This window comes from Labrus bergylta, chromosome 3 (assembly GCF_963930695.1).
Source record: "Labrus bergylta chromosome 3, fLabBer1.1, whole genome shotgun sequence".
NCBI classification, from domain to species: domain Eukaryota; kingdom Metazoa; phylum Chordata; class Actinopteri; order Labriformes; family Labridae; genus Labrus; species Labrus bergylta.
Window position 1 is genome coordinate 3,752,203 of NC_089197.1, and position 25,423 is coordinate 3,777,625.

Here is a 25,423-nt window from a genome sequence, read left to right on the forward strand (position 1 = left end):
CTTATTCTCACTACAGAGGAGTGATGTCTACTGGGAAAACTCAGGGGGGGGGGGGTCATTGCATTTAAAGAGACTCACACACCAAAACGGAGCGTTCTGAGAGAGCTGGTTTATACAGGGTCACAAACCTCCTCTGGTGCTTGATTCATGTTATATTTTGACCAAAGCACAGCACAGATGTTTCATTTAGACCACAATAATACAATACAAATAAGAGGCTACAATAAAGACAAACTGTAAAATAAGGAGTTCTAAAGGAAACATGGTCTCTGTCAGTCATGAATGCATGTTTATAGAAATAAAGAACCATAGGCTAAATACATTTAAACACATATAGGCCAGTACTGTGCACCCCCACACGCACCCCGGGACACACATATAGAGACTTCATACATCATACATACATGCAGGACTATGAGCCACACTGCAGGGACACGTATCTCTTAGATTAAAACAGACGCTTGCTGTGTTCTCTGTTCTTTGCATGTCCTGAAACCTTTTCCATGTCACATTTTCAACCACTTACCCAGCATGTGTTGCTCTCATCTCAGGCTTTTAGGCCCTATTAGATGTTTATGCCAACCAGAGGGAGAGTGAGGACGGGATAGGACTACAGGGCGCCTCCGGTGCACCCTGTGTAACACAGCGAGCAGGCCGCAGCTTCTCTCTCTCTGTGTGTGTCTGCCTGCTGCCTTTACTGAACTGGTCACATTTATCTGGCCTTCTGTCTCAATTCATTAAGCATGAGTGCACTTCCCTGCACTGTCGGAGCAGCGTGGGTGGAGAGAGGGAGACGAGTGGACTAGGCGCTTACACACTTAATGCATTTTTGCGATGGATATACGTGGTTTTTCAATTCTAATTCATGGTTCTTGAGGCCAAGAGTGCAGCTTTCTGTTATTCGAAATGTGATCTGCTGCTAGTGTTTCTCTCCACCATCTCCTCTGGACCCATTTAATCCTGCTGCAGCTGCTACCATCACTACTGCAGAGTAGTGGGCCGAGATCTTTGACATATACCACATATTTCTTAAGCAGACGACATGTTCTGTATATCACCGATAGGGCTTTCACACTTACAGAAATCTCCTGAAAAACTCAAGATATTTCCAGGTGGAGCTGCATGTGAGAACACAGCAGCATATTCTCTGGAGAATTCACCTCGAGCCAATAGGAGGGGGAGTGATGCTTCTATACTGTGTCTGCTGCACGCGAACTCTACGATCTCCGTGCATGTAATTAACCTGCTGCATGTTTTCTGTTCTTCAGTATGTTGTTCTCCGCTCTGTTGTTGATGTTTTCATTCCGTTAGACTACACATAGCATTGATATTAAGGCAAATATTGTCATTGGACCATCGTGTAGCTGACTGTTGCTTCGTCGACTACTTCCATGTTGTTTTTTTTACATCACGTCTTACCTCAGGAAAAAACCCAGGTGCTGACAGGAAGTGACCAGAGGCAAAGCACAACATTGAGGGCAGTTCTTGAGAGCTCTAATCAGTATAGAAACCATCTTATAAGTCATCGTTATCAAACAAAAACCATCGTCATTACCATCATCATCATCAATAATATGGAGACCATCATCATTAAGTTAGTAGGTATTCATGAAAGAGCTGGGTCTTTAGCTTTTTCTTAAAGGTGCAGAGGGACTCTGCAGATCACATGGAGTTTGGAAGTTCATTCCACCACCAGGGGGCGACAGAGGAGAAGAGTCTAGTCAGCGTCTTTGGACCCTGTTGTGTAGGTTGGATCAGACACCTTTCATTGGCAGAGCGTAGTGGGGGGGAGGGAGTGTAGACCTGGATCAGAGAGTTAAAGTAAGGAGGAGACGTTTCTGTCGCTGTTTTGTAAGCGAGCAGCAGAGTTTTGAATTTGATGCGAGCAGTAACTGGGAGCCGGTGTGAGGAGATGAACAGCTGAGTGACAAGTCCTCCTGAAATGATCTAGATATTTTCAGGAGTACAGATGTGAAAACGTCTCTATTGTTCTGCTTGCTCTTTATAATGTAAGCTCCTGAAAATGGTGTCAATTGTAGAGTTGAAATCTTCAGCCCTTTAAATAGGTGGTTGAATGTATTATTGCATTGTGTGCCGTTTTATTGGCCCTATTTAGAGGCTCCTTCTGCAGCGAACAATCGTTCTAATTTTAGTCTCATTGTATCGCTACATTTTTTCTATGATGATCTCTTGTAAGCCTATTCTACCACACAACCCCTATCAACCCCCAGCCACACATGGTACAATAGCCTATTTGGGTTTGGATAATGAGAAATTGGGAGCGAACCATCCAGACGGTCATTTTTGGAGTGGAGGGCAAATTGCTTTTTTTTTTTTTATCGTACAAAATAACGGTGTCCAGGTGGTTGGGATTGGCCTGAATATATTCAGCTGCTGAAATTGAACTGAACTGAAAGTAAGCAACACTAACATTGAATAAGTGTTCATAACTGAGCGCCTGGTCGACATGAAAGGAGCAGATTGAAGAGCCGACGCAGCGTTTGTACTCTGTCCCGTGTAAAGGACGAGGAGAGTAAGGTTTGAAATAAGAGGGTGTAGTGAGTGCACAGGGCGATCAGTGGGTGGGTGGGTTGAGTCTCGTACAATAGCTTTACTCCACAGACCTTTAGTTAAACATTGAAATAACTCTGGACACCATTTTATATTAAATCCTAACTTCTGTTAGCTCCTATTTGACCCACAAGTATGCAGCTGGTACCCTTCTTTATATCCATACAGTCTGACATTTTAATATAGGAATAGAAGTGATGCTCAATGTGAGTAAAGGGATCGTACCGGTCATGGATAATTCACTTAAACACAATCACAGGGGTCATTTTATGAAAATTGCTGCGATTATAAGGCTCTCAGTTCAATCAGAGAGCGCTGCTTGTTTTAGACACTGCTGCTCAGAGTGTTATTGTGAGAGCGGCGCGGGCATTAGGCTAATGTAAGGGTACAAATAAGAAGTGGTTAGAAAGGCTCGGCCTGAATGCTCCGTCATACACATCGACTACAATTACAAGGCCATGAATACGCTCATACCCACTTAACATTAAGGGCAAGGCTGAGACCAGTATTCAATAACAAGTCGTTAGAGTTTTATTGAATCTCAGTTCCTGTTTTAAAAGACCCCTTAAAGCTCTTTGAAACTCCAGGGAGAGTCGAGGTATTTATATTTCAGTCTCATTTTTAGTCTCAAGACATTTTAGTCTTTCGTTTCTTTTACGAGCTCACCTCTTCAATGATGTTTTTTAAAAATATTTTTTCTTCAAATTCACAAAAATTTGGTCGAATGAGCTCATGGTGTCTCTAACATCATACTCATCTAAGTTTGGTTTATCCAACACACAACATGCCTCCTCAATGCTGACTATTGAACAACTTAGTCTGCTCCTCCTGGGGGCGCCCGATAGACTGGCGGTGATGTTGCACGCCACATGTGAAGAAGAAATAGTCCTGATTGCAGCGGCCGTGGGTTTCGGTCCTTTGCTGCATGTAATCCACCCACTTTCTGCTCCCAACATTTCCTGTCTTCTCTCAGGCTGTCCCATCTACTGAAGGCCAAAATGCCCTCATTTTTTTTTTTTTTAAAGCGTTATGCCTCAGGAGCAAAGAGAAAAACATTCTTGTGTGATACAGTATTTCTTGCGAGTATGCAAATATGATGAAACTTTCATTCTGAGGAATCTATCGATGGATGTAAACAGAGGAATACAACAACGAGACGCTGAATCTAGTCTTTACTGAGAGTTTCCACCGGTTCCATGTGGGTAGCCTTCTGTCAACGTGACGCACTCCAGAGCACATCACGCCCTCTCTTGTCTATGCTCGTGTTTCCACTGCACGCGCCGCCGTCCGAGTCCAGCAGTGCCACTCCCCTCTGCTCCATATACATGCTGAGTCTATTTTGGGCTCACTGCAAGAACAGAGTAGATCGGCCCGGACAGGACTTCAAAGACAGGAGAATTTCAAAGTAAAACACAAAATACAGACTCCCGATCGTGGAGCCCATCACTTTATTTGTTTTTTTATTTGGACATTTTATTTTCATTTCAAACAAACATAAAATCTCAAATTTTGAATGAAAAGGAGCAGAAAGAAGACTAATCTTATTATATCTTCCCCTCTAAAACAAATCATTAATTAAAACAAAACAAAACACTTAATTCCAAAACAGTAAAAATACAAATAAATTGGCTGCAGGCGAACACAGCCACTGGCAGCCTCATCGTAGATCCTCTTTAACAATTCATTTTACACCGTACAAAGCATCACAATACATTTTTGTCACAGCATCATGAAACAGAACAATACATCTCATTGACATATTTCCACATATTTATTCAACAAACTGGCTTTAATTTTTCTTTTAAATATCACGTTTGATTTTGATTCTTTAGTTTCTCTGTTGAGATTGTTCCATAAACCGATTCCTTTTACAATAAAACAACGTTTCTTTAATTTGATTCTGAATCTCGTTTTATTCAAGATCTCTGTTCCTTTTAAATTATAGCAGCTTTCCCTTTTTTCAAATCTGTTTTGGATGTTTTTTGGCAATGTTTTCTGATTAGCTTTAAACATCATTTGCAGAATACTGTAATCAACTAATGCACAAAATTTCAACAACTTTAACTGAATGAATATCGGGTTTGATGGACCTCTACTGATGATTCTTACGGCTCTTTTTTGCAAAACATCACGTCAAAACAAGCAGAAAATGAACCATGACTCAACCTCAGAAAGACAAAAGAATATGTTGTTTGCACGTTGTTTCCTTTATTGTAGAGTGATCTTTTCTTTTTTTCAGTGATATTGTGCATTTGCAGGTACAGCTGCTCACGCCACTTCCAAAACGGACTCATTGGGGAAAGGGAGAGCGCCGTCCGACAGAGCATAACCACACAGATCCCATGGAAACCGTCAGTTAGTCTGTCTTTTATTGTAGTTTTGGTTTAGATAAACACACATTTGATTTGAACGTTAAGATCCTTCAGGTCGGTGGCTCGGTGCAGTCCACTGCAGAACAGACTCTCGTGTCAGTTTGGAGCATACACACGTTCATGTTTTTTGGGAGATTTCAATGCCTCTTGTGTTAGTTTTTGTTTACATGTCCTCTCACTGTTCCTCCGCTACAAAAACAATACAGTAAAGAACGCTGCAGGAGCCTCATTTATTTCGACAGAGCTGTCAATCATGCTGTGACATTCACTTTTTTGCATCAACTAACTGATCATGTTACAGTTCTGGTTTTCAGCTCTTCCAGGGAGTTCAGTCTGTGGTTAGCCCGATCTGCACATACATTAAAAGTGGTTGTGGTCCCGGCTTTGGTTTGTTTCTTATCTGTATTCACATGTTCAGGAGAACTGGTGGTTCCTCTAATGGACCATTAGGGAGTCGATTATGTGTATAACACAGCAGTTAAAATCAAACAGTACTGGTCTGCACACTGCAGCTTGGTGGAAAGAAAAATGAACCGTAAATAAGCTGCTTGTTTTATAAAGACTTTAGAAACCTTCATTCAGCCATCACATTACACGGGGGAATACCAGTCTATGGTCCACTGACACCCCCACCTCAGATGTGAGAAACACTAACTTCCTGTGAGCTTGACAGTGAACCAGCTGGGAATAACAAACACACAGAAGCAAGGCACTGTGATACTGTGTGTTTAATAATGTAGGACTTACTGAACACGCACATAATTTATTCATGAACCAGGATTTTCCATAAAAAAATAAATTAAAAAAATGTATAGACTTGTGCAAAAACAATCCTGCTGGATCATCTTATGACCCACTGAGAGTTTGAATCTGAAGAGGCCCTGACCTCTATTTTGACCTTTTATTTTCTGATTACTTTTTGCTTTGTTCCTGATGTTCCTGGTCACACCTCGATCCAATTTGGTGCACAGTGTTTGTGAGCGCGTGCAGGTCTGTGTTTCTCAGGCAGAGCAGAGAGGTCACAGCGGGCGGGATCAAATGTGTGTTTCCCCCTGGGACGATGCGAACACTGACACCTCCAGTTAGGTGTTTGAGACACGTTTATCTGAACTTTACTACTCTCTATAGCTTACCCCACCATGGCTGCCGTCTTCCTGTTCTCCTGCAGCTTCCTTTGTGTGGTTACAAACATCACAACAATGTCAAGTTAATTTTATACTGCTCTTGACTTTTGGATTTTGAGAGCTGCAGGAGCCTGTAAGGTCTTGAGTTGGGAACCGGAGGGTCTCTGGTTCTATTCCAAAATATGGAAGTTGGTCTGGTAGCTTGAGAGGTGCCAGGTCACTTACAGAGCACTGCCCAGGCGCCCTTGATCAAGGCACCAAACCCCCAACAGGGTGCTCTCTGTGTAGCAGTGTGCACTTCCTGTGTAGCAGTGTGCACTTCCTGTGTAGCAGTGTGCGCTTCCTGCGTAGCAGTGTGCGCTTCCTGTGTAGCAGTGTCTCTAATCCCGCTGTCGACTTTTTCTTCGGATAGTTAACTTGAGCTCAGGTTCCCCCTCGATCCTTCACGACTCCTCACACAACTGCGAGGATGCATGAAGTATCGAGGCCATTTAAATGTGCAGAGAAATCGTTGTTTGTTTGTTTTTTAAATTAAATGATCAATATATGAGGCCAGCGTATCGTCGGGTTAAACAGGTCAGAGCGAGGATGAACTGCTGCACTGATATTTTGTCCCATCCCTAATAGGAAGTACTGACTAAAGAAAGCCTCTCTCTGACTCTTTGTGTTGCTCTTTAAAATGTCAAAGATTCAGGCACTCGAGCATAAAGCATTTACTGTCACTGTTTAGAGCTTTTTGTGTCACAGTTTCAAAGAATATTATAATTTGGGGCTGTCGGAGCGTGTCAACACTGTGCTGCGTGCAGCATGCTGGGAAAACTGGGTCAACTCTGCAAAAGCTCGCACAACAGGAGACGGCTTAGAACTGCATGCGAGGGCTTCGTTTGTGTTTGAACAACGTGGATCTGGACTCTCTTAAAACACAGACATGTTGTGTATCTCTAAAATACGATAATGCAAAAGTTGCTCTAAGACACATTAATCATCTACTTTTGCAAAACGTTCCCTAAGCTCTCTCTGCACTGAAAAAAACAAGCCTCACAAATGGACTTTTTTTGTACTCGTATAAACCTCTGCAACAGCTTTTGCTGGATAGAAGCGTTTGTGTGCACTTATGTGTACTTTAGTGTGTAGGTGTGTGTTTGACTATATTTATATGAACGTGACACAATGTGTGTGACAGGTATGTCTTCAGGCACCGCAGCATCCCTTTACACCTCTACACGGCTGTAAATTGGAATCGTCTTTCTTTCCCCCTTTTTTTTAACTCCTCGTCTATTCTTATCTCTTTCACACACACACACACACACACACACACACACACACACACACACACACACACACACACACACGTATAGACACACACATACTGTACATAACCTTAACAAGAGACAGAAGAGCCAGGGAACCAGCCACTGTGACAAAAACCTTGAGGCACACACCCCCTCCTTGGCAATTGTCCAACATTTTGAAACACACACGCACGGTCACACTCAAAGGCAAACAGAAAGGAAATACTGTCCATGTGCAGTTCAAAATATTTAGATTTTAAAGAGGACGTATTATCCCCTTCTCCACCTTTTCAAACAGTCCCCTGTGGTCTAAATGAAACATCTGTGCTGTGCTTTGGTCAAAATATAACATGAATCAAGCACCAGAGGAGGTTTGTGACCCTGTATAAACGAGCTCTCTCAGAACGCTCCGTTTTGGTGTGTGTGTCTCTTTAAATGTAATGACCCCCCCCCCCCCCCCCCCTGAGTTTTCCCCGTAGACATCACTCCTCTGTAGAAAGAATAAAAATGGTGGACCTGTGTAAAAGTTTTGTTCTAGGCTGGGGGTGGAGTCCATGGGTGGAGATACCAGGGGAGGGGAGGGGATTTTTTTACCACTGTGACATCACAAGGAGAGCAAATTTGAAACAGAGCATTTTTCTCTGTGTTGTAAGACTTATGCAGACCACAAACAAGATCTTAAAAAGTGGATCTGGAGAAAATGACCAACCGTGCCTTTAACATTTTAGTCATGTAACAGTACTTGTAGTTGAGTACAACTCCTCTGCAAACCTCCTTCTTCATCATCATGGAGCAGAGGCTTTAGACACACACACACACACACACACACACACACACACAAAGAAACAATCTAAAGAATACAGAATCATACATGGCCTGGCTTTAATCTCTTTCATACTTCCCCCTTGGATTTGTAAAGAGAGATAGGAGGATGATTAGTTTACACACACATTATTTACGATAAGCGTACATATGATTCCTCTTCGGGGGTCTCTTGTGAAACAGCAACCAAATACCAAATGAACACATGACAGCACCTGGCCCTGCCGCTGGAGATAAGGAGGATGTAATAAGTGTGTCCACACTTTTAGCCCACACACACACATGCACACACTCTCAGATGAACACACACACCAAGTAAACAGAGCACCAAAGGGTGAGATGAATACAGAGTGGAGGAGAGCCATTGAGAGCAGGGAGTGGGATGCAGATGAGACGCCTACACTGGACTGAAAGAGAGTCAGTAAGAGAGAAAAAGACACAGAGGATGAAATGGAATGCCAGAATGATGTGGCTAAAAGGGAATACCAATCACTTTAACTATTCATGTGGGGTTTTTTTTTTCTAGCCATAATTAATATAAGATCTTTCCCAGAGTAGCGCCGTAATAAGAGAATCTTTGTCCAATAAAAACCTACTCCCCTTGATCGCTCCTTTTTCTTGTTGTTTACAAAGGAAGCTTTTATCCTCTCTTAGCACCAGTGAGTTTTTGAAGGATAAGTCGGGTTATTTCCCCTTATTTTATGGTCTCATTTTGTTGAATATTTCATCCTCTAAAGAGTTTCTAACCCCTGGTTGTCCAGAGAAGTGCGTCCACTGCACTCTTTTGTCTTCAGTTAAAAGTGATCTCACACAGAGAAAATTAAATCCAATTCTTTCTTTCTTTCTACCGTTCCCCTGAAAAGAATAGAAAGAAAGAGGCCGTTGTTGGCGTTTGTGCAAAGCTGTTAGTATCTCAAACCAGTGGCTATTAATGCAAGAGATTTTTAGATTTTATTAATCCCTGAGTGGAAAATCCTTGTTTTACATTCTGTTATTGACTCACACAGGCCTGAAATACACACATGTACACACAGGAGCTGTGGACATGCATTAGAGGAGAGATGTCAGAGTGGAGCTGCTACACAGGGAGCTCCTCAGAGCTGTTCAGGGCCTTGCTCAAGAGCACCTCTACACCTCTACAGCAACCCATGTTGGGACATGAACCGCCGACCATCCTTTTCTTTGCTTAAAAACTCAGACTATATCATCCATTCAAACTTAATGTCAGGTATGGGCTTCACTAAGACATTGTGAAGGTGGTGCCGGTTGTATAGATAGATAGATAGATAGATAGATAGAAAGATACTTCCCCCCCCCTACATATAGAATACCCCTAGATGAATCAAACTTAAACCTGTGCAATTGAAAATAGACTTATATAAGAAATGTACATAACCCGTGCAGGGATAAAAATATATGTGCACTGTATAGGTTATGTCCGTTGTGAAAGTAGTGCACGCTGTACAGTAAAGGGTGATCTGAACCTCTTATACATCAAATATCAACAGAAGCCTTTCTTAAAAAAGACGCCATCGTTGAAAACTTTAAAGCTCTGACTAATTTAAATAGAACTAATGATGAATATCCAATTAAGACGACAAGCTGTTTCTGTACATATATTATCATAGTGGCATTTTCTGAATCGCCAGTATTGACTTATACAAGAAACATGATACACTTAGCCCCTTTAATACACCAACAACATTTTTTTTATTTAGTCAGGTTGGTCCCATTGAGTTGGTCCCTCTTTTCCAAGGGAGACCTGACCAAGACAGGCAGCAGCACAAACACAAAGTTACAGGCGAAAATACAAAGAGAGACAAAGTACAATTTACAAAAACACTCGAATCACCTAGTGTTCCTGATTCACTAAACATGCAGCTTTTCGTGCACACTAAACATTTAAATGTCAGACACACAGTCTGATTCATAAAACACAAACAGAGTGAAATGCTCCTCTACCTGCGCTGCAGAACAAATTGCATCTATGTGCTGCGTTGCTGTTTGAACCTGTTTAAATAAATTATTATGCTTTCAGTCGGGGGGAAAAGGGATTGCTGCTCTTTGCAGATAGTCGTCGCACTTGGCTTCCCTTTACATTCAGGCGCAAAACAAGAGCAAACTGCAAGGCGCTGGACAACTTTGTAGGTGTGATTGCGTCTGAATGTCGTTGGCGATATATGCTGAGTGAATTAGACATTGAGACATTTTTGGTGCTTTTAGCTGCTCCAGTCCATTGAACAGCCCTAAAATATATTTCTGTCTTTAGTGCACTGTTGGAGAGTAATGACTTGTTAACGGGAATAGCCATAGATTGACCCTCTAACCCTCCAACTAATGGCCAACACCACGGCCCCCTCCGGCCTGCGGTTGCCTCTGATGCTCCAGTAGTTCTGGTTTAGTTCCAAAGTTCTTTACTTTACAGCCTGGGCAGGATAAACACACAGCTCGAGGCCTTTCCAAAACACTCATTTACACACCGCAGACTCAGATAGTTACACATATCGATACACATTATTACAGCTTAAACACTGAGATCTAAATGTGTTCTGTTTGTAGAGCAGCTGGTTATAGTTGGGGATAATAATGTTAGACCACACAGAGTCGAGGGGATTTGTTCAAATGAGAGTTCAATCATGACAAATGTGCATGTTGGCCAAACATGTGGTCGTCCCAGTTTAATAGAGATAAGTGTATTGAGGTTATAAAGTGTATTATCATCAGAAGCTTATTCAAATCTGTAACCTCGGCCTGCAAGAAACGAACCACCTTACCGTTACCCACACAGTGATGATGATTCATTTTGATCTCGCATCAAAGTGTGAACACTGAGACTGCATCTGACTGCTCTGTCAAACAAATAACACCAACAATCATCACCATGTGTACAACCTATCCCACCAGTTTTATTTTACATCAGTTTGTTACTATACTGTCCCCATGTTTTTCTTTGTCCTGTTTGCTCATTTACTTATGCTGTCCCTCTTTCTAATTCATTCATTTTATTTACTGACTCTTTTCCTTTTGTTTTGTTAGTTTGTTTTTGTCTAAATCTGCTTGCAAAACTGTATCATACCACAGTTCCCCTCTTGTTTGTATCTCTTTTTTTTTATTATTGCGTGAGTGTGTGTATGCACGTTTTTATGGAAGCCCATTTCCGCCAGTTAAAAAAATAAAAATGAAAATAATAAAGTCGAAATTATGAGATAAAAAGTCGAAATTTACGTAGCATTGACTGTACCGTTTAACTGTCAATGTGTCACACAGTTATTTTGTAGGCTAAAGTTCACAGTAGTTGATGGTGTCCCTGACTTTTTATCTCATAATTATGACTTTATTATTTTCATTTTAATTTTTTTAACTAAATGGCTTCCATACGTTTTGGTGAATAAAAGTAAAAAAATAAAAATAAAGTAACATCTGAAGCCGTCTCTGTTTAATACATGTGTCCTTGTGTTTGTCTGCAGGTCTGATCCGCCTGCGCTCCAGCCCTCCCCCGTACCTCCAGGGCGTCGAGTATGTCCTCAATGTAACAGCGACGGATGACAACGCCTCGGGCGGACCTCAGGCCTTGTCATCCACGGCGCAGGTCATAGTGGGAGTGGACGATGTGAATAACAACAAGCCTGTCTTCGAGAAGGTAAGACGATGTGTAGCCTCGTTTATTATCTGCGTGTTTAGACACAGTGTCGGGGTCTGCTCTCCTGCTGTCGATGCAATTTGCCACACTCTTTTCTTGTCTTCTCATCACATCTTAATGACTTCTCATTCTCTCCGTTTCTTTGCTCGTGTAACTCTTCTCCATCACGTCTCTGTCTCCCTCTCTTTGTCCGTCTATCTCCGCTATTTATTAGCTGCTATCTCTCGTCTCTGGAGGAGCGATTAGCCGGCTTGACCCGAGTCTCTGCTCTCTCGTCTCTCTCCCACATCATCTCAGTCTTTTAATTAAAGCTTTGAGGAATGTGGCTCTGGAAGCACAGAGTCTCCACCTTCTCTTTTTCTTTTTTTTTTACCATGTCTCAATTTTAAATAAGTGGGACTTTGCAGGGCCCTGGAGGTATCACAAGCCCAGATTAGGATGGTGGGCTTGCTGAGTAAACCTTACTTACCGTCTCTTGGGGGGGATAATGGGCACCAAAGAGTTTCCCTTTCGGTTTCACCTTCTGTGGGACGACTCTGAGGCATCGGTCGACGAGATGAGAGTCAAGAGAAAAGAGAGACTAGGAGAAGCAGGGGACTCCCGGTCCGCAGTGTCTCATGTGCTCTGTGTGCTCAATTTGTATCTCTCAGGAATCTCCTGCTGGCTTCACACTCCAAAAGTCTATGATTCAGTATTTATCTCTGCTGGCATGATGCTGATTGTAACGGACAAACAAACCCATGAGCCCCTCCCCCGCTCCCCTTGCTTCTCCCTGAGTCAAACAGATGATTTAAAAAAAGAAAAGAAAAGAAAATTATATCTGAAGATGAAACAAAATCAACAAAGCCTATATAAATGTATGAACAAAGAAAAACAAAGAAAGTGTGAGGAGAAAATCCTAGACAAATACAGCTGTGTGTGTCTTGGGCTTGGGTTAAAGTTAGACAAAGAAACTGTTGGGGAAAAGTAAAAAGAGAAAAGAAAAGAGTGTGAGTTTTTTTCAGTTAGTAGAGACGTCAGAGGTTAGTTGGTGTTTGCTCTGTCACTGGCAGCCAGCAGCAGGATACTGAAGCAGAAAGGCCCCCTTTCATCTTCTTTTGATGCCCATTCTCATAACGTAGTGCCGCCTCTCAGGAACTCAGGGGCCGGATCAGTGGACCAAGACTCACACACACACACACACACACACACACACACACACACACACACACAGCTGCAGATACAGAGAAGAGAGATCTCCTGGATGTAGCAGAATCTTGCATTTCCCTGTGGCAAGGTGTCAGATTACAGACAGAGGCATACTAGGGATGTTCACAGCGACTGATTTCCTGATCAATTTAAAGTCAGACTACTTTTCTAAAGGGTAAGAAAACACACACAGGATTTAATTAACACAGCTAAACATAGGATGACAGCGCCCGGGGATAAACGATGACAAATCTGAGTGTGGCTAACGTTAGCAGTGCTAGCACCTCCATCCTTCATTCGTCCTTGCAGGCTGACTTACTCATGCCATGGGTGAGTTGTTATATTTAACCTGAAACAACCTACATAAAACTTTGTGTCCATTTTCTAGATCATAATACTGCCAAAGCGCTCGGAGCTACAAGATTAAATGAAAATGAAAATGAAAATGAAAAATGTTACTTTATCAATATACGTTTTTATAGTCAGTTAAAATTATTTTAAAAATATGCCAGGAATTCAAGCAGGCAGACCGTCCTCACCAACAACCCTTAGGGATCTGAGAGCTCCCAGGAAAACTAGGGACAAATAGATTCTCAGTCATTTTAAGAAGAGGTGGTCTTTAGTGCTGCTTCTGATTTAAAACAGAGTGTGTTTGGGATTTTGTTGCTTTAAGAGGTAAAGGCTAGTATGTAGGTGTAAAAAGAAACGTGGTCATTGTTGCTTAGAATCAGGTCGGACCATGCTGTTTTTGTTAACCTCTATGAGCCCTCCCTCCATGTGACTGGGCGCCAGTAAGCTTAACCCTTTATCCTCCCTTCTGGGCGACCTTGACTACAACACACCTGCAAACACTCATCATTTGCTGAGAGTCTTGAAACCAAACACTCCCAGGTTTAGTCCATTTCTATCACAGACTTGACTCAGAGGCTCAGAGACGGGCATGTTCCTGTGTGAGTATTATTGTTGTTTGTTTCTTATGTAACGTACAGTCAATAAATCTCTGCTTAGTTTTTAACCTTTTTTTAACACATATTTCTCCCTATGAGTCTCTTGGTGGGTTACACTGCTGCTTATCTTTATCATCTCCATCCCCTCCACTGTCTGCAGCATCCAAATCAATGCTCAAGGAAAAAAAGATGATTGAGACCTAGACAAAAGACGAAGAGACCAGAGTGAGAAAAACCCGGTGGAGAGTTAAAAACCCAGGAAGCTTTTAAATGTGGATAATAAAGCGATGTGTGTCTCACAAGTTCAGAGAAACCCAAGACATTGAGGCGGCTCCCTCACAAAATCAGAGACTGAATCCCCGACTCCGACATGTGTTTGATAAAATGAATAAAAGCAAGAAGTGTTTGATTTCCACAACATCCGGGGAAAAACTAGAAAAAAAAACTAGGATGTCTCTCCAATTTTGAAAACGACAAGTACGATATTTAATCTTAAAAATGTTTTCTATTCTCGTGCTCGATGTTATTCTTCTCGCTCCAGTTGTTTATGTGATGCTTTTTTATTGTAAAAAAAAACAAAACATTATTCTTGAAAGTGCTCCATCCTCTGAGACAGAAACAATACAAAGCGGGTCAAACAGAATCTGTTTTTCCAGCATATCCTCTTATCAGTTTTAATATCTGTGAGTGGTTACTCGGGAGATTATGACCACCTTTACAGTGCAGACATGTGCTTACTACTACCAAAACGAAAATCATCCCCCTGGCTTCTTTTTCATTTTAAAGATTAATTTTGGGCAATTCTGTTTTTTTCTTTTTTTAATGTAATGGAAAAACTGGGAATGAGGAAGAGAGACGGGGTGGGATATGAGTAAGAAAAGCTGGGAATGAAGGTCAGGATGTCTCTTTAGAAAGTAGGGATCAAGCTCTACAGAGACAGCTGCATGGTTTTTTTTTTTTGGATGTTAATAACTGACCTGATCTGCAACAGATTTTCCACCCTGATTTTTCAGTCTTGTTGAGTTCAAACATTTTGGTATGTAGCTGAACTGTTAGCTGTTGTTTTAATGATTTGTTTGATGGAAATTTGATAATTTTTCAGGGTCAAACTCGTTCAAACGCGGTCAAACAAAGATCAATTTACCTCGTGAGAGAAATACATTTGGATAGGAATTATTGGTTGATCTCAAGATCATGGCGTCGCCTCTTGTCTTGGCCAAAAAGTTGCACTTGAACACATCGCAAAGACTACAGCCGACAGCCAACCACCACGTACGTTCTGCGCATGCCTGAGAGGAAATAACTCTCCATGCCAGCAGGGGGCGGTAATACGTTGTTATGATACGAGAAGACCCTTTTCACATTTTTATTTCTGATCAAGAATAATGTCTGATAAAACGTTCAAAATGGCGCTGGCGTTGTCAGCTCTTGATCTTTTAGTGGAAAAAGAAAAGAAGATGCGGAGGCAACCAATAAGGAGAAACCGCACTAATGGGTGAAAGCATGGAGACTACAGAGACATGCTCAAGAGGCTTTACTGAACCTGAGAGGAGAGCTGGAGAGAAATGAAACCTCCCAACAGCCAATCAGAGAGATTCATCTCACCTGACCAACAAAAGGTAGCGATGGAGCAGGCAGAGTTTTTGTACTTGAATATAAAGTGCGAAAAGGACCAAACATTAAGGCAGGAATCATGATCCATAAAGTCAACAACAAAACAATGGGTGGAGTGAGGAATGGTCTTCAGATGTGACGATAATGATGACGATGTGGCGCTCTTAGGGTTTTGGGAGAAGGACAGACGGGCTTGTGACGAGTCAGGCTGGGTCGGGTCGGGTCAGGTCTTAGTGCCTGCTGGTGTAATCCTGTTCCTTTGAACAACTAGAAGAGGGAGACCAGGATGGTGCTCAATGTGATCGAACATTCACGTACTGGTCTCTCTCCGCGTTCTGAAATGTACCTAATTAATTTCACTTTTTTTTCAATACAACCCCGACCAATTTCTGTTTCACTGCTGAGCACTTCCAGTGAACTCTGCCCACATTTCATCACACAAAAAAGTGTTTTGGACAGCACTAAACACTCGAGGTGCAGAAAAGGTTAGCAGCTTTTAATGTTGACTCAAGCTCCCACAGTAATCACCTCATCAAGCAGCTTCTGAGCACCTCTGCACAAAGACTCAAAAAGACCCCTGAACCCACTCCCATTCACCCCCACTGAGGTCAAGCAAAGGTACAAGAAAGGATCATAGATTATTCTTTACTTCTCATGCTCTCTTTCTTCTTGCACGTATCATTCTGTGTCTGGTTTACACTTTCTGTCCCACCCGTCTGTCCTCCGCCGCCCACACACTCATGTTTTACGGCTTCAGAAGAATGGAATATCGATCCAAGTTTTCTCCATACTTATATGTTATTGATCTCCTCTTCCTCCCACCTGTCATCTCTGTCCGCTGTGTCTCCTTGTCACCAGTGTCAGCAGTACAGAGAGAGCACGTCGGTCCTTGAGAACCAGCCGGCGGGGACGTTTGTTCTGCAGGTCCATGCTGTGGATGCTGACGAGGGCTCCAATGGAAGGGTCACATACGGCTTCATGCACAAAGACTCGACTGTGCCTGCGTTCAGCATTCACCCAGACACCGGTACTGACGCACACACACACTCACTGTCTGTTTGTGGGAACAAACAGCAGAGTGCACGTGTTTGTTGCTTTAGTGGGGATGCACCATTTATTACTTTCTTTATTTTTAGGGAGGAGTAGAAAAGTTATCTTTTATTTCTTTCTTTCTGACATCTGACAAAAATCTGTGATCTAAGCTGTGAGACTTGTGATCTGTTGCAGCACTAACACCTTGTTGTTCATCTTGTTGCAGTCCTCCAGGCAGGCGGCCCAGTTTTCCAATCTGACCTGTGCCACTCTCTCTCTCTCTCTCTCTCCCCAGTTTCTAACTCTGTGCAGTGTCCTTTCTAAAATTAATTCATAAAAGCCCCAAAATCAACCTTAAAAAACTAAGAAGAAAGGGCTGCAATAGTGCAGAAACACAATAACCATAACCAGAGATTTGCTCAAAACACCTTTTTGAAAGCAGGTTTTTAAACAATAATCTTGCATGCTAATTAGCAGCTGTCTGATCATGCAAACCTTAATTTGTATTGCAGAGAAAATGAAGACACCATTCTCACATCATTACTCAAAAATTGGAGAAAGAAAGAAATTGGAGTTCACATGAACCCATTCTTCTTCTTCCATGTTTTCTTCACTTTGAATGATCGGACCAAGATGTCCTCCACTTCCTGTTTTAATGTCAGTGTTAAACTTCACACACATTTGATTCTTCTCTGTTGAGTGATACCTGGGTCCACTGTGGTTCATTGTGCAGGAACACTTTTTAACATCAAGGGCCTTTTATCAGATTTAATCAACCAGTGAAAGCGAGCATGCATCTGTCAGCCGACATAACAAACAACAATGTCTGCCCACGGGGCAAAAGCCACCGCTAGTGTTCCTTTGTGAGTGTTAATTAATAGCAGGGGGGCTGATTTTTAATTGAGCAGATGATCTGCAAGCGAAGATAACTGTCAAATAGCAGACAGACACTGCTTACCCAGTCCCCCCACTGCTCCCATCGTGGGCGTCTGTTGGAACCTCTCATCGCCCTCCCCCCCTCCCATCTACCTCTCCTAGGCTCGGCTAACTACCTCCTCTACTCACTCGTTTCGCTTCACTGTTGGATCGTTGCCAGAGCTGCCAGATTGGAGGGAAAATCATGAATCTCACTCAGTATTTAAAGACTGTCTGAGTCCGTTGCCCTGCTTTTTACAAGACATAATGACATGTGTATAATCTGTGAATTTAAAGATAAAACGACGGAGCTAAACCCAACCTAAGTGGCTACACTGGATTTGTTTACAATTTGAAGTTCTTTTTTGTTTAAGATATTTTTATGAAAGGGGCATTTACTTTCCCTTATTGAGAAGACTGGACAGTGGAGTCAGAAACAGGGTTTTTATTAGATTATTATATATAATTTTTTTGTTTATTTGTGTTTTTTTACACCTTTATTGTAAAGACAGGACAGTGGACAGAGGTGGGAATCAGAGAGAGAGGGGGTGGGGAATGACATGAGGAGCAACAGGTCAGATTTGAAAGCGGGCTGTCCATGTTGAGGACTTCAGCCTCTTTACATTTATTTATTTATTTAAAATATGGACAGTGCACATTAATGAACATCAACATGTAATTATTCCAGATTATATCCACAGGCTAGTTTCCATCTGTAGTCCCTTGGCAGGTCGGTGGTAAACAGGTGACAAGCAACACCAATACAACAAACTGTAATGACAAAACAGCAACATATAGTGTACATTAGTTCACAGAGACACACACATATAGCATTAAATTGCACATTTGCCCTGGAGCCTGTAACTTTAAAGTGCTGCTGTGATTGCACATGGCTCTATTGCAAACACAGACGTGTGAATGCATGTACTTGGGGAGCATGCTCTAACCACTAAGCCACCGGCAATGTCAAGTTGCAAATGCTCTGTGGACAAGAGACATAGAGCTTACTGTTACATGTAACTCCCTTATTAACCGTGTTTTCTCCGTGTCTTTAGGAGTAATTGTGACAGCCAGGAAGTTTGACCGAGAACGCCAACGGGAGTACGCAGTGACGGTGACCGCCACCGACCAGGCAGCTGACCCCCTGATTGGAATTTGTCAGCTCACCATCCTCATCCTGGACCAGAACGACAACAGTCCAAAGTTTGAGAACATCCGATACGAGTGTGAGTAGATACCAGTGTAAATAAAAAGATGTGTGAATGATGGAGACTGAAAAGCTGTTTTTTCTGTACTGTTGTGATCTGTGATTTAAATATCATGCAATATGTCATACAAGGTTACAGCTCATGCTCATAAGTTGGAAGTGTCCCCTGAAAATCTGTTTTCATGTTTCGTTTTGTTCTGGACAGGATGTGGTATTTCATGGTTTCCATGTGTTTGTTGTTCCACTGACGTGCTGTCAAGTTGGTGATTTTTTTTCTGAAACGTACTGTGAGGAATTTGAAACTTTAAAAAAAACAGTCTCAGTCTCTGACTACTGAAGATAAAAATATGCTGAATAAGACGTTCTTTTAAAATGTGTTCATCTTAAAGTTGATCATGTCCTTTAAAGCATTCCTATAAAAAGTTGAAACATTGCAGCAGCAACCATCATCCGTTCAACCATCTGAGTCATCATATACTGTAGACCATTGAGACTTATATTCCAGATTTTAGTTATTTTTCATGCTTGTCACCACTGCTAACAGGTCGATCTTTCAAATGTGAAGTTGGTGTTGTCAAATGAACGTGTTTTTTCTGTATTCCATCGTGCTCATTTTCATAACGTTCAAACTAAGTAATAAAGCTAATTTCTTTCCCTCTGCAGACTTCCTTCGGGAGGATACAATGATCGGGACTAGTTTCTTGCGTGTGGCAGCTCACGATGATGATTTCGGCACCAATGCAGCGATCACCTACTCCATGTCCAGTGAACAGCCTGAGTACCTGAGGGTCAACCCTTTGACCGGCTGGGTGTACGTCAACCAGCCCATATCTCAGGTACATACATACTATGTACAAAAAGAGTATAACGGACAATATTTGGAAGAAATTTCAGCGTGCACTTAAACCAGTTTATATGGAAAAGTTACAGTTTTAGTGGAGTTTTGCTGTACATACCTAAAGGTGTGCTCCAAGTGGCACACAAGCCATTAAAGGAATGTAATATTTCACTGAAAGGCTCTTGAGATTTTAGCAATGGGCCTCACATTGCAGCTAAAACAACATGATACTTTTCCCAGTGCATGGCCCAAAAAACAACTTTATTTGCATTCAAGCACTTTACTGCTGACAGTGTCGGGGGCAGCAGCAGACAGGCAGCCTGAATATGTGATAATGTCTTCACTGGAACCCTTTTCCCCGGCATCTAGAGAAATAACATTGCTGATATTTTCCTCACTTGACTGCCTCCAACCCTTTGCTGCTTCACTATCAGTAAGAGAAACAATCCTGGCCAGAACATGAAAAAGTAATAGTGGAAACTGCCACATAGTGAGCACAAACAAGTCGGCAGCTCGGATGAGTGCCACAATTATAAAAGCCCAAAAAGCAAGAACTCGCCGTCTCCAAGTAAAGAGTAAAGAACGTGTTTGTCCCCAGCACCTTGCGTCTTAATTGAACACCATGCCAGTATTTGTGCTTTTAAGAAAAGTTCTCTTTAACACACCGATGTTTGAAGATACAGAACTATTCCACTAATGAATAGCACTGAATAAATTATAACCAGAGGAAGAGATAAGAACTATTCACTGCAGCAGGTTAAGATTTGTGGTGAGGTGCTAACTCGGCTAGTTAAAAGTGTTATTTTAAAGGAGCAATATGTAACTTGACACCTAGTGTTTAAAATGGGTACTGCAGTCCAAATTCTAAACATTGTAGAGAGCTGTCTCCCCCCTCCTCTCTAGAGTCGATGCTCACACAGGTCACCATGTGGTGGACTCTGAAGCTTCAGTGTTTATCCAGCTCTGCATGGGTCTGTAAACCTTTCTGTGTTCTAACCTCTCTCCATTTTTCAAAAGCATCTCCAATATTGATCCTAGTTTGAGCACGTTTCTGCTCGTGGAGCTTATTAGAAACATGCAGAGGCTTTTTAGGTCGGGTACAATCACTTCTATCTGAACCACTTCTCTTGACCGCTTCCATCACTGCAACACCTGTTGACCTGATAACTGCTCTCATATCGGACAAACTGAGGGGCGTCCAAAACGGCCATGTAGGGGGTCGCCTTAAAAGCGCCTACCTTCTCTGGTCCAAACAAATCCAGAGCATTCAGGAGCAGAATCTAAAGTTAGAAGGAGGACATACTGGCTGCTGCATTGTTGTCAGAGAAGCCAGGACTTCAACATAGCATCATAGCATTACATGATTCATAACATCAAAGTACTGAAGCTTTAAAACCATTTCTGATCTTCAGTCATTTATGAATAGAGAGAGCGCAGCAGACAAATACTTTTCAAGTCCTTCTGGCATCAAAGTTTTCAATTATGTCTCTTTCAAAAAGACAGCTGTCTAAACTGCACATTGGCAATGATTCGGTTCCAAAGTGTTGCCAATGTGTTTGTGCAATCAAGTAAGGGTGCAGGAGTTGGCTTGTCATTTGATTTGGTAATTCAAAACAAGAAGTTTCCAACATCTGGTACCAAGGACTTCTTTTTTTATTGCTGTTAATGATTGAAATTATGGTATCGTCACAACCCTAACAACCCTTACAAATAGCTACTGTAAGTTCAAAATAGTGGTTATTGAGGCGCCGATAATGTAGTTGTTAGTGCGCACACCCCACATAGGCTGTAGTTCTACAAGTGGGCGGCCCTGGGTTCAAATCTGACCTGTGGCTCCTCTATAGTGTGTTGTTCTCAACTCTCTCTCTCTCTCTCTCTCTCTGATTTCTGGCTATATCCACTGTCCTAGCTCTAAAATAAAGGCATAAAAAGCCCCCAAATAAACCTTAAAAAACATTGATAAGAGGTTTCTTTTATTTAAGTAGTTGTTAATATATTTCAGATCTGATGGACAAAAAAAAAGTGTTGATAAGAAATGTTCAGTGACCTGACATGGTGATTTTAAACTCTGAGTGAAATACACAAGCATGTGAAAATCTGGCTCTGCGACACGTTATTACTTAAAAAAAAAAAAAAGGCTGAAATAAGTGAATCCTTGATCATGTCGGGTTTAAAATAAAAAGCCTTGAACAAAAGTCTAAAAAGTAAACATTTGGTTAAGTTCTTTTATTTGCTACTAAAACGTATAATTTGTCTTGATTGCAGTGGCTAAAGATAATTGCTCTTGTAAAGGTGACAGATCTGCTTTTCCACATTCTGAATGCTCTTCAATCAATACAATTATCTCCAAGTCTGTTTGTTTTACCAGATTGCAGCATGCAGTCAATTTCTCCCTGGGTTATGTGGGCTATGTTCCCAATGCTCATAATACTTTAAGGAAGCTGTAAATTCAGTACAGTGACGTTCTGGCTCCTCTCACTCTGCTCTCAATCTGTGCTGACTTTTGGCCACAGAGGACCTACATCACCAGGGATATTGTGGCTACAGACGGAGGGAACAGGAGCAGCTCGGTGGAGCTCGCTGTCACCATCACCAATGTGAAGAATCAGCCTCCTCAGTGGGACAAGGACAGCTACAGCGTGGTCATCCCGGAAAACACCGTCAGAGACACTCCCATCGTGGTAAGTTAAGGTGTGGGTGAGGCGGTCTGCACACACATGGCTACAATTCCCCAACAAAAGTATTTTGATTGTTTTAACATGCTCAACGCTGTAGTTGAGTTGTTATAATCTGGAAAAACAAAGGGGACAGAGGGGGCATAAAGCTACAGAGGCAGGTTTTGGTTGATTTGATACATGAACCTGGGGGATTCATCTGGATAAGAACCATGATTACAGGGCGCCGGTAGCCTAGTGGTTAGAGCGCTGCACCATGTGGGCGGGTGTGGCTCAGTTGGTAGAGTCGTCGCCTCTCAACCGAAAGGTCAAATGGCCAATGTGTCCTTGGGCGAGACACTTAACCCTGAATTGCTCCCGCTGCTTCAGCGGCGGTGTATGAATGGGATTAGTTACTTCTGATGATACTACATAGCGATCACTACCATCAGTATGTGAAAGGGTGTGAATGGGTGGGTGTGACAGACGGTGTAAAAGCGCTTTGAGTAGTCAGAAGACTAGAAAAGCGTTATATAAGCTCAAGTCCATTTACCATTTACGATGAACTCAGGCCATCCTTCAAGCGGACGGCCCAGTTTGAATCCGACCTGTGGTTCCTTTCCTGCATGTTTCTCCCTACTCTCTCTCCCTTATTTCTGACTCTATCCTCTGTCCTATCTCTACAATAAAAAGAAGATAATTTATTTCCATCCTTTATAACCTTTTTTTCAACACTGACACAAAAGAAGCGCTTCATCATTTTAACATAGTGAACCTCATATCATGTATTTTCACTGGATATGTTTATAAATAAATAAACAAAATCCAGTAAAGGTCACATATTCTGTTCCTCTAACTCTAACATGTGTCTCTAGTCCGTCTACAAACCCCCCAATGATGAGTAAAGTCCATCCTCTCCGTCTTCTGCCTGCTCCACTTTTCAGAAAATGTGTGCTCAAACAGGCCGTTTGGAGATTTTCCCTTCATGACATCACAAAGGGCAGTAGCCCCTCCCCCAGGTGGGTGACACTCCCACAGCTAGGTGTTTGTTCTGCCCTCTGAGTCTGCCTTCTCACAGTAAACATTAGGGCATGGAGCGAGAAAGCCCGAGTACACCCGAGCCCTTCCAGAGAGGGGGCGTGGTCAGACACAGCTCATTTACATATTTAAAGGTACAGACACAGAAACAGCCTGTTCTGAGCAGGGCTGAAATAGAGGGGTTTATAGACATGATCAAATACAGGATCAGAGTGGATTTAGAACAAGAAACTTCACACACATGTTTTGGGGAGCTCTGAGAATTATTTAAACTGAAGAAGAGGAGGAGAATATGCCACCTTTAAAAAAGGTAGAAGGTTTTCTTATTCTAACTGAAAAGAGAAAAAGAAATCATTAACTAGTGTTGTCAACATTTATAGTTATTAAATGTTTTGTTGAGTCGTTGTTGCAGCCCTACTTGAGAAAGGACAGCGAACACAAACTGCAAAAAGAAAGTTTGTCCCTCAGTGGAATTTTCTTATTAAATAAAGGTTAAGAGAAAAGAAGAGGCCGTTCAACGTGTGAATGTGAGTGTAAATGGTTGTCTGTCTTTTTGTCAGTCTTCAATGAATGTTTTCTCTGAGGAATGCAGCAACAATCAAAGACGTGTTACACTTCTCATCACAACTTTGACAAGTTCTGCTCGTAGACTAGAAACGAAGAAGCCTTGGAAATGTGATTTCCTCATTCGAAGCGTCAAGCTCTGCTTCTTGATCCTGGTTTGTTTGGACTGAAATAAAGAACTGAAATAAATGGAAAAGATGTGGCATATACACATTACTAAACCTGCAGCTGTCATACTGTTGATCACAGGTAACCATTCCCTGCTTTATGTTTATTTCTTTTTAACTTTACTTATAAAATAAAATCAACGGTCTCACAAAAGTTCCATGCATCCAGTATCACTTTTCCATTCAGGGTCATAAGGGGGTTGTAGCTAGTCAATCACAGGGACTCGTTGGCTCGTTGTGGCCCTGCAGCTCATGTTGAAACACGTGCTGAGCAACTGACTAATAACGACAGAGCGGATCGGCAGACCAATCAGAGCAGACTTGGCCCACATGGGGTCTAACAGTGTGGGCTCAACAGAGTGCAGCTGATGGACTCAGAGTGTAGAGGGAGCAAGGAGGAGCAGTTCATGAAAACAGACACTTTTTTCGACTTTAGCTATTGTGAACGTACAAAAGTAGGAACATAGATTAAATATACGAACCCCAAAAAGGGCAGAATATGGGCTCTTTAAGAAATACCCTTTTTTAATTAACAATGTTCACAAAAATGACAATTTAGTTCTCAGCCTCTCTACAGACTGTAGACAGTGTTGTTGTTAGTCAAAAGTCGGTGGCCTGAAGGCTGAAAGTCTTAAGCCCAAATGATCAGCAAACGATGGGGGCGTGTCATCACACACGACCTTCATTTACACTAAGAAAAGTGAAAGGAAGAGGATGCTACAGTGCTCAGGCTGTGAAAATAAACAAGCCCCTTTAGAGGAATCGTGTGATTTTCTTGTAACTATTCAGTTTGGTTTATACTCCCAAACACACAGTTTGTAGATTCCACCACCAGGGGGCTCTCAAGCAAAACAGCAACAAAGTTGAATAATGGGAGCGATTCCTTCCGCTACTCCACCCCGACCACTGATGAAAATGAACTCCCATTTGACCGAGGTCAGGACGAATTGGGGTTCAAACAACTTTGAACCCTGTAGAAAGTTTTTCCGATGCTGAAAATCTTGATTTTGTTGATTTTGTTTTTTCCCCCACAAAGAAAATGCTTCTACCATGGGCTGCATTGTGAAATGTTTGTTTTGTTCAGACTATCAACTCATCACTGTCTGCAGTCCTGTGTGTACCTACCTGTCCTGCTCGTCTTTGTCGCTACTTAAATGCCCCGCTTTGTGTCTGGTGGAATCAAAAGGAAAGAACTAAAGTGCCTGCAGTGAGCTCTGATGAAGGTTTAGAAACCACAACTTTAAAAGAAATGCAGACACTCAAACTTTACCGACGTGGACACTAGAAAATGTGTGCTCTGTCTGCTAGCTGTGTGTTACTTGTCACTTGAAACTTGCAAACAGCATCATAACTAACTTTGAAGTTTATCCAGATGAAATGAGCCATATCCCACTGTTTATTCCGTTGATAAGTCCTCATCATGTGTGCAATTACGATT

General features: G+C 42.0%; 1 protein-coding gene across 1 annotated transcript in view; it reads left to right on the plus strand.

Moving 5' to 3' along the window:
* si:ch211-186j3.6 (neural-cadherin) overlaps positions 1–25,423 on the plus strand; it is a 296,332-nt gene that overhangs the window by 124,241 nt on the left and 146,668 nt on the right. Inside the window, exons 8-12 of the mRNA XM_065952497.1 lie at positions 11,649–11,821; positions 16,429–16,597; positions 18,573–18,743; positions 19,388–19,560; positions 22,076–22,243. Coding sequence (XP_065808569.1) covers positions 11,649–11,821; positions 16,429–16,597; positions 18,573–18,743; positions 19,388–19,560; positions 22,076–22,243 — 854 coding nt within the window. The remainder of the gene's footprint in view (positions 1–11,648; positions 11,822–16,428; positions 16,598–18,572; positions 18,744–19,387; positions 19,561–22,075; positions 22,244–25,423) is intronic.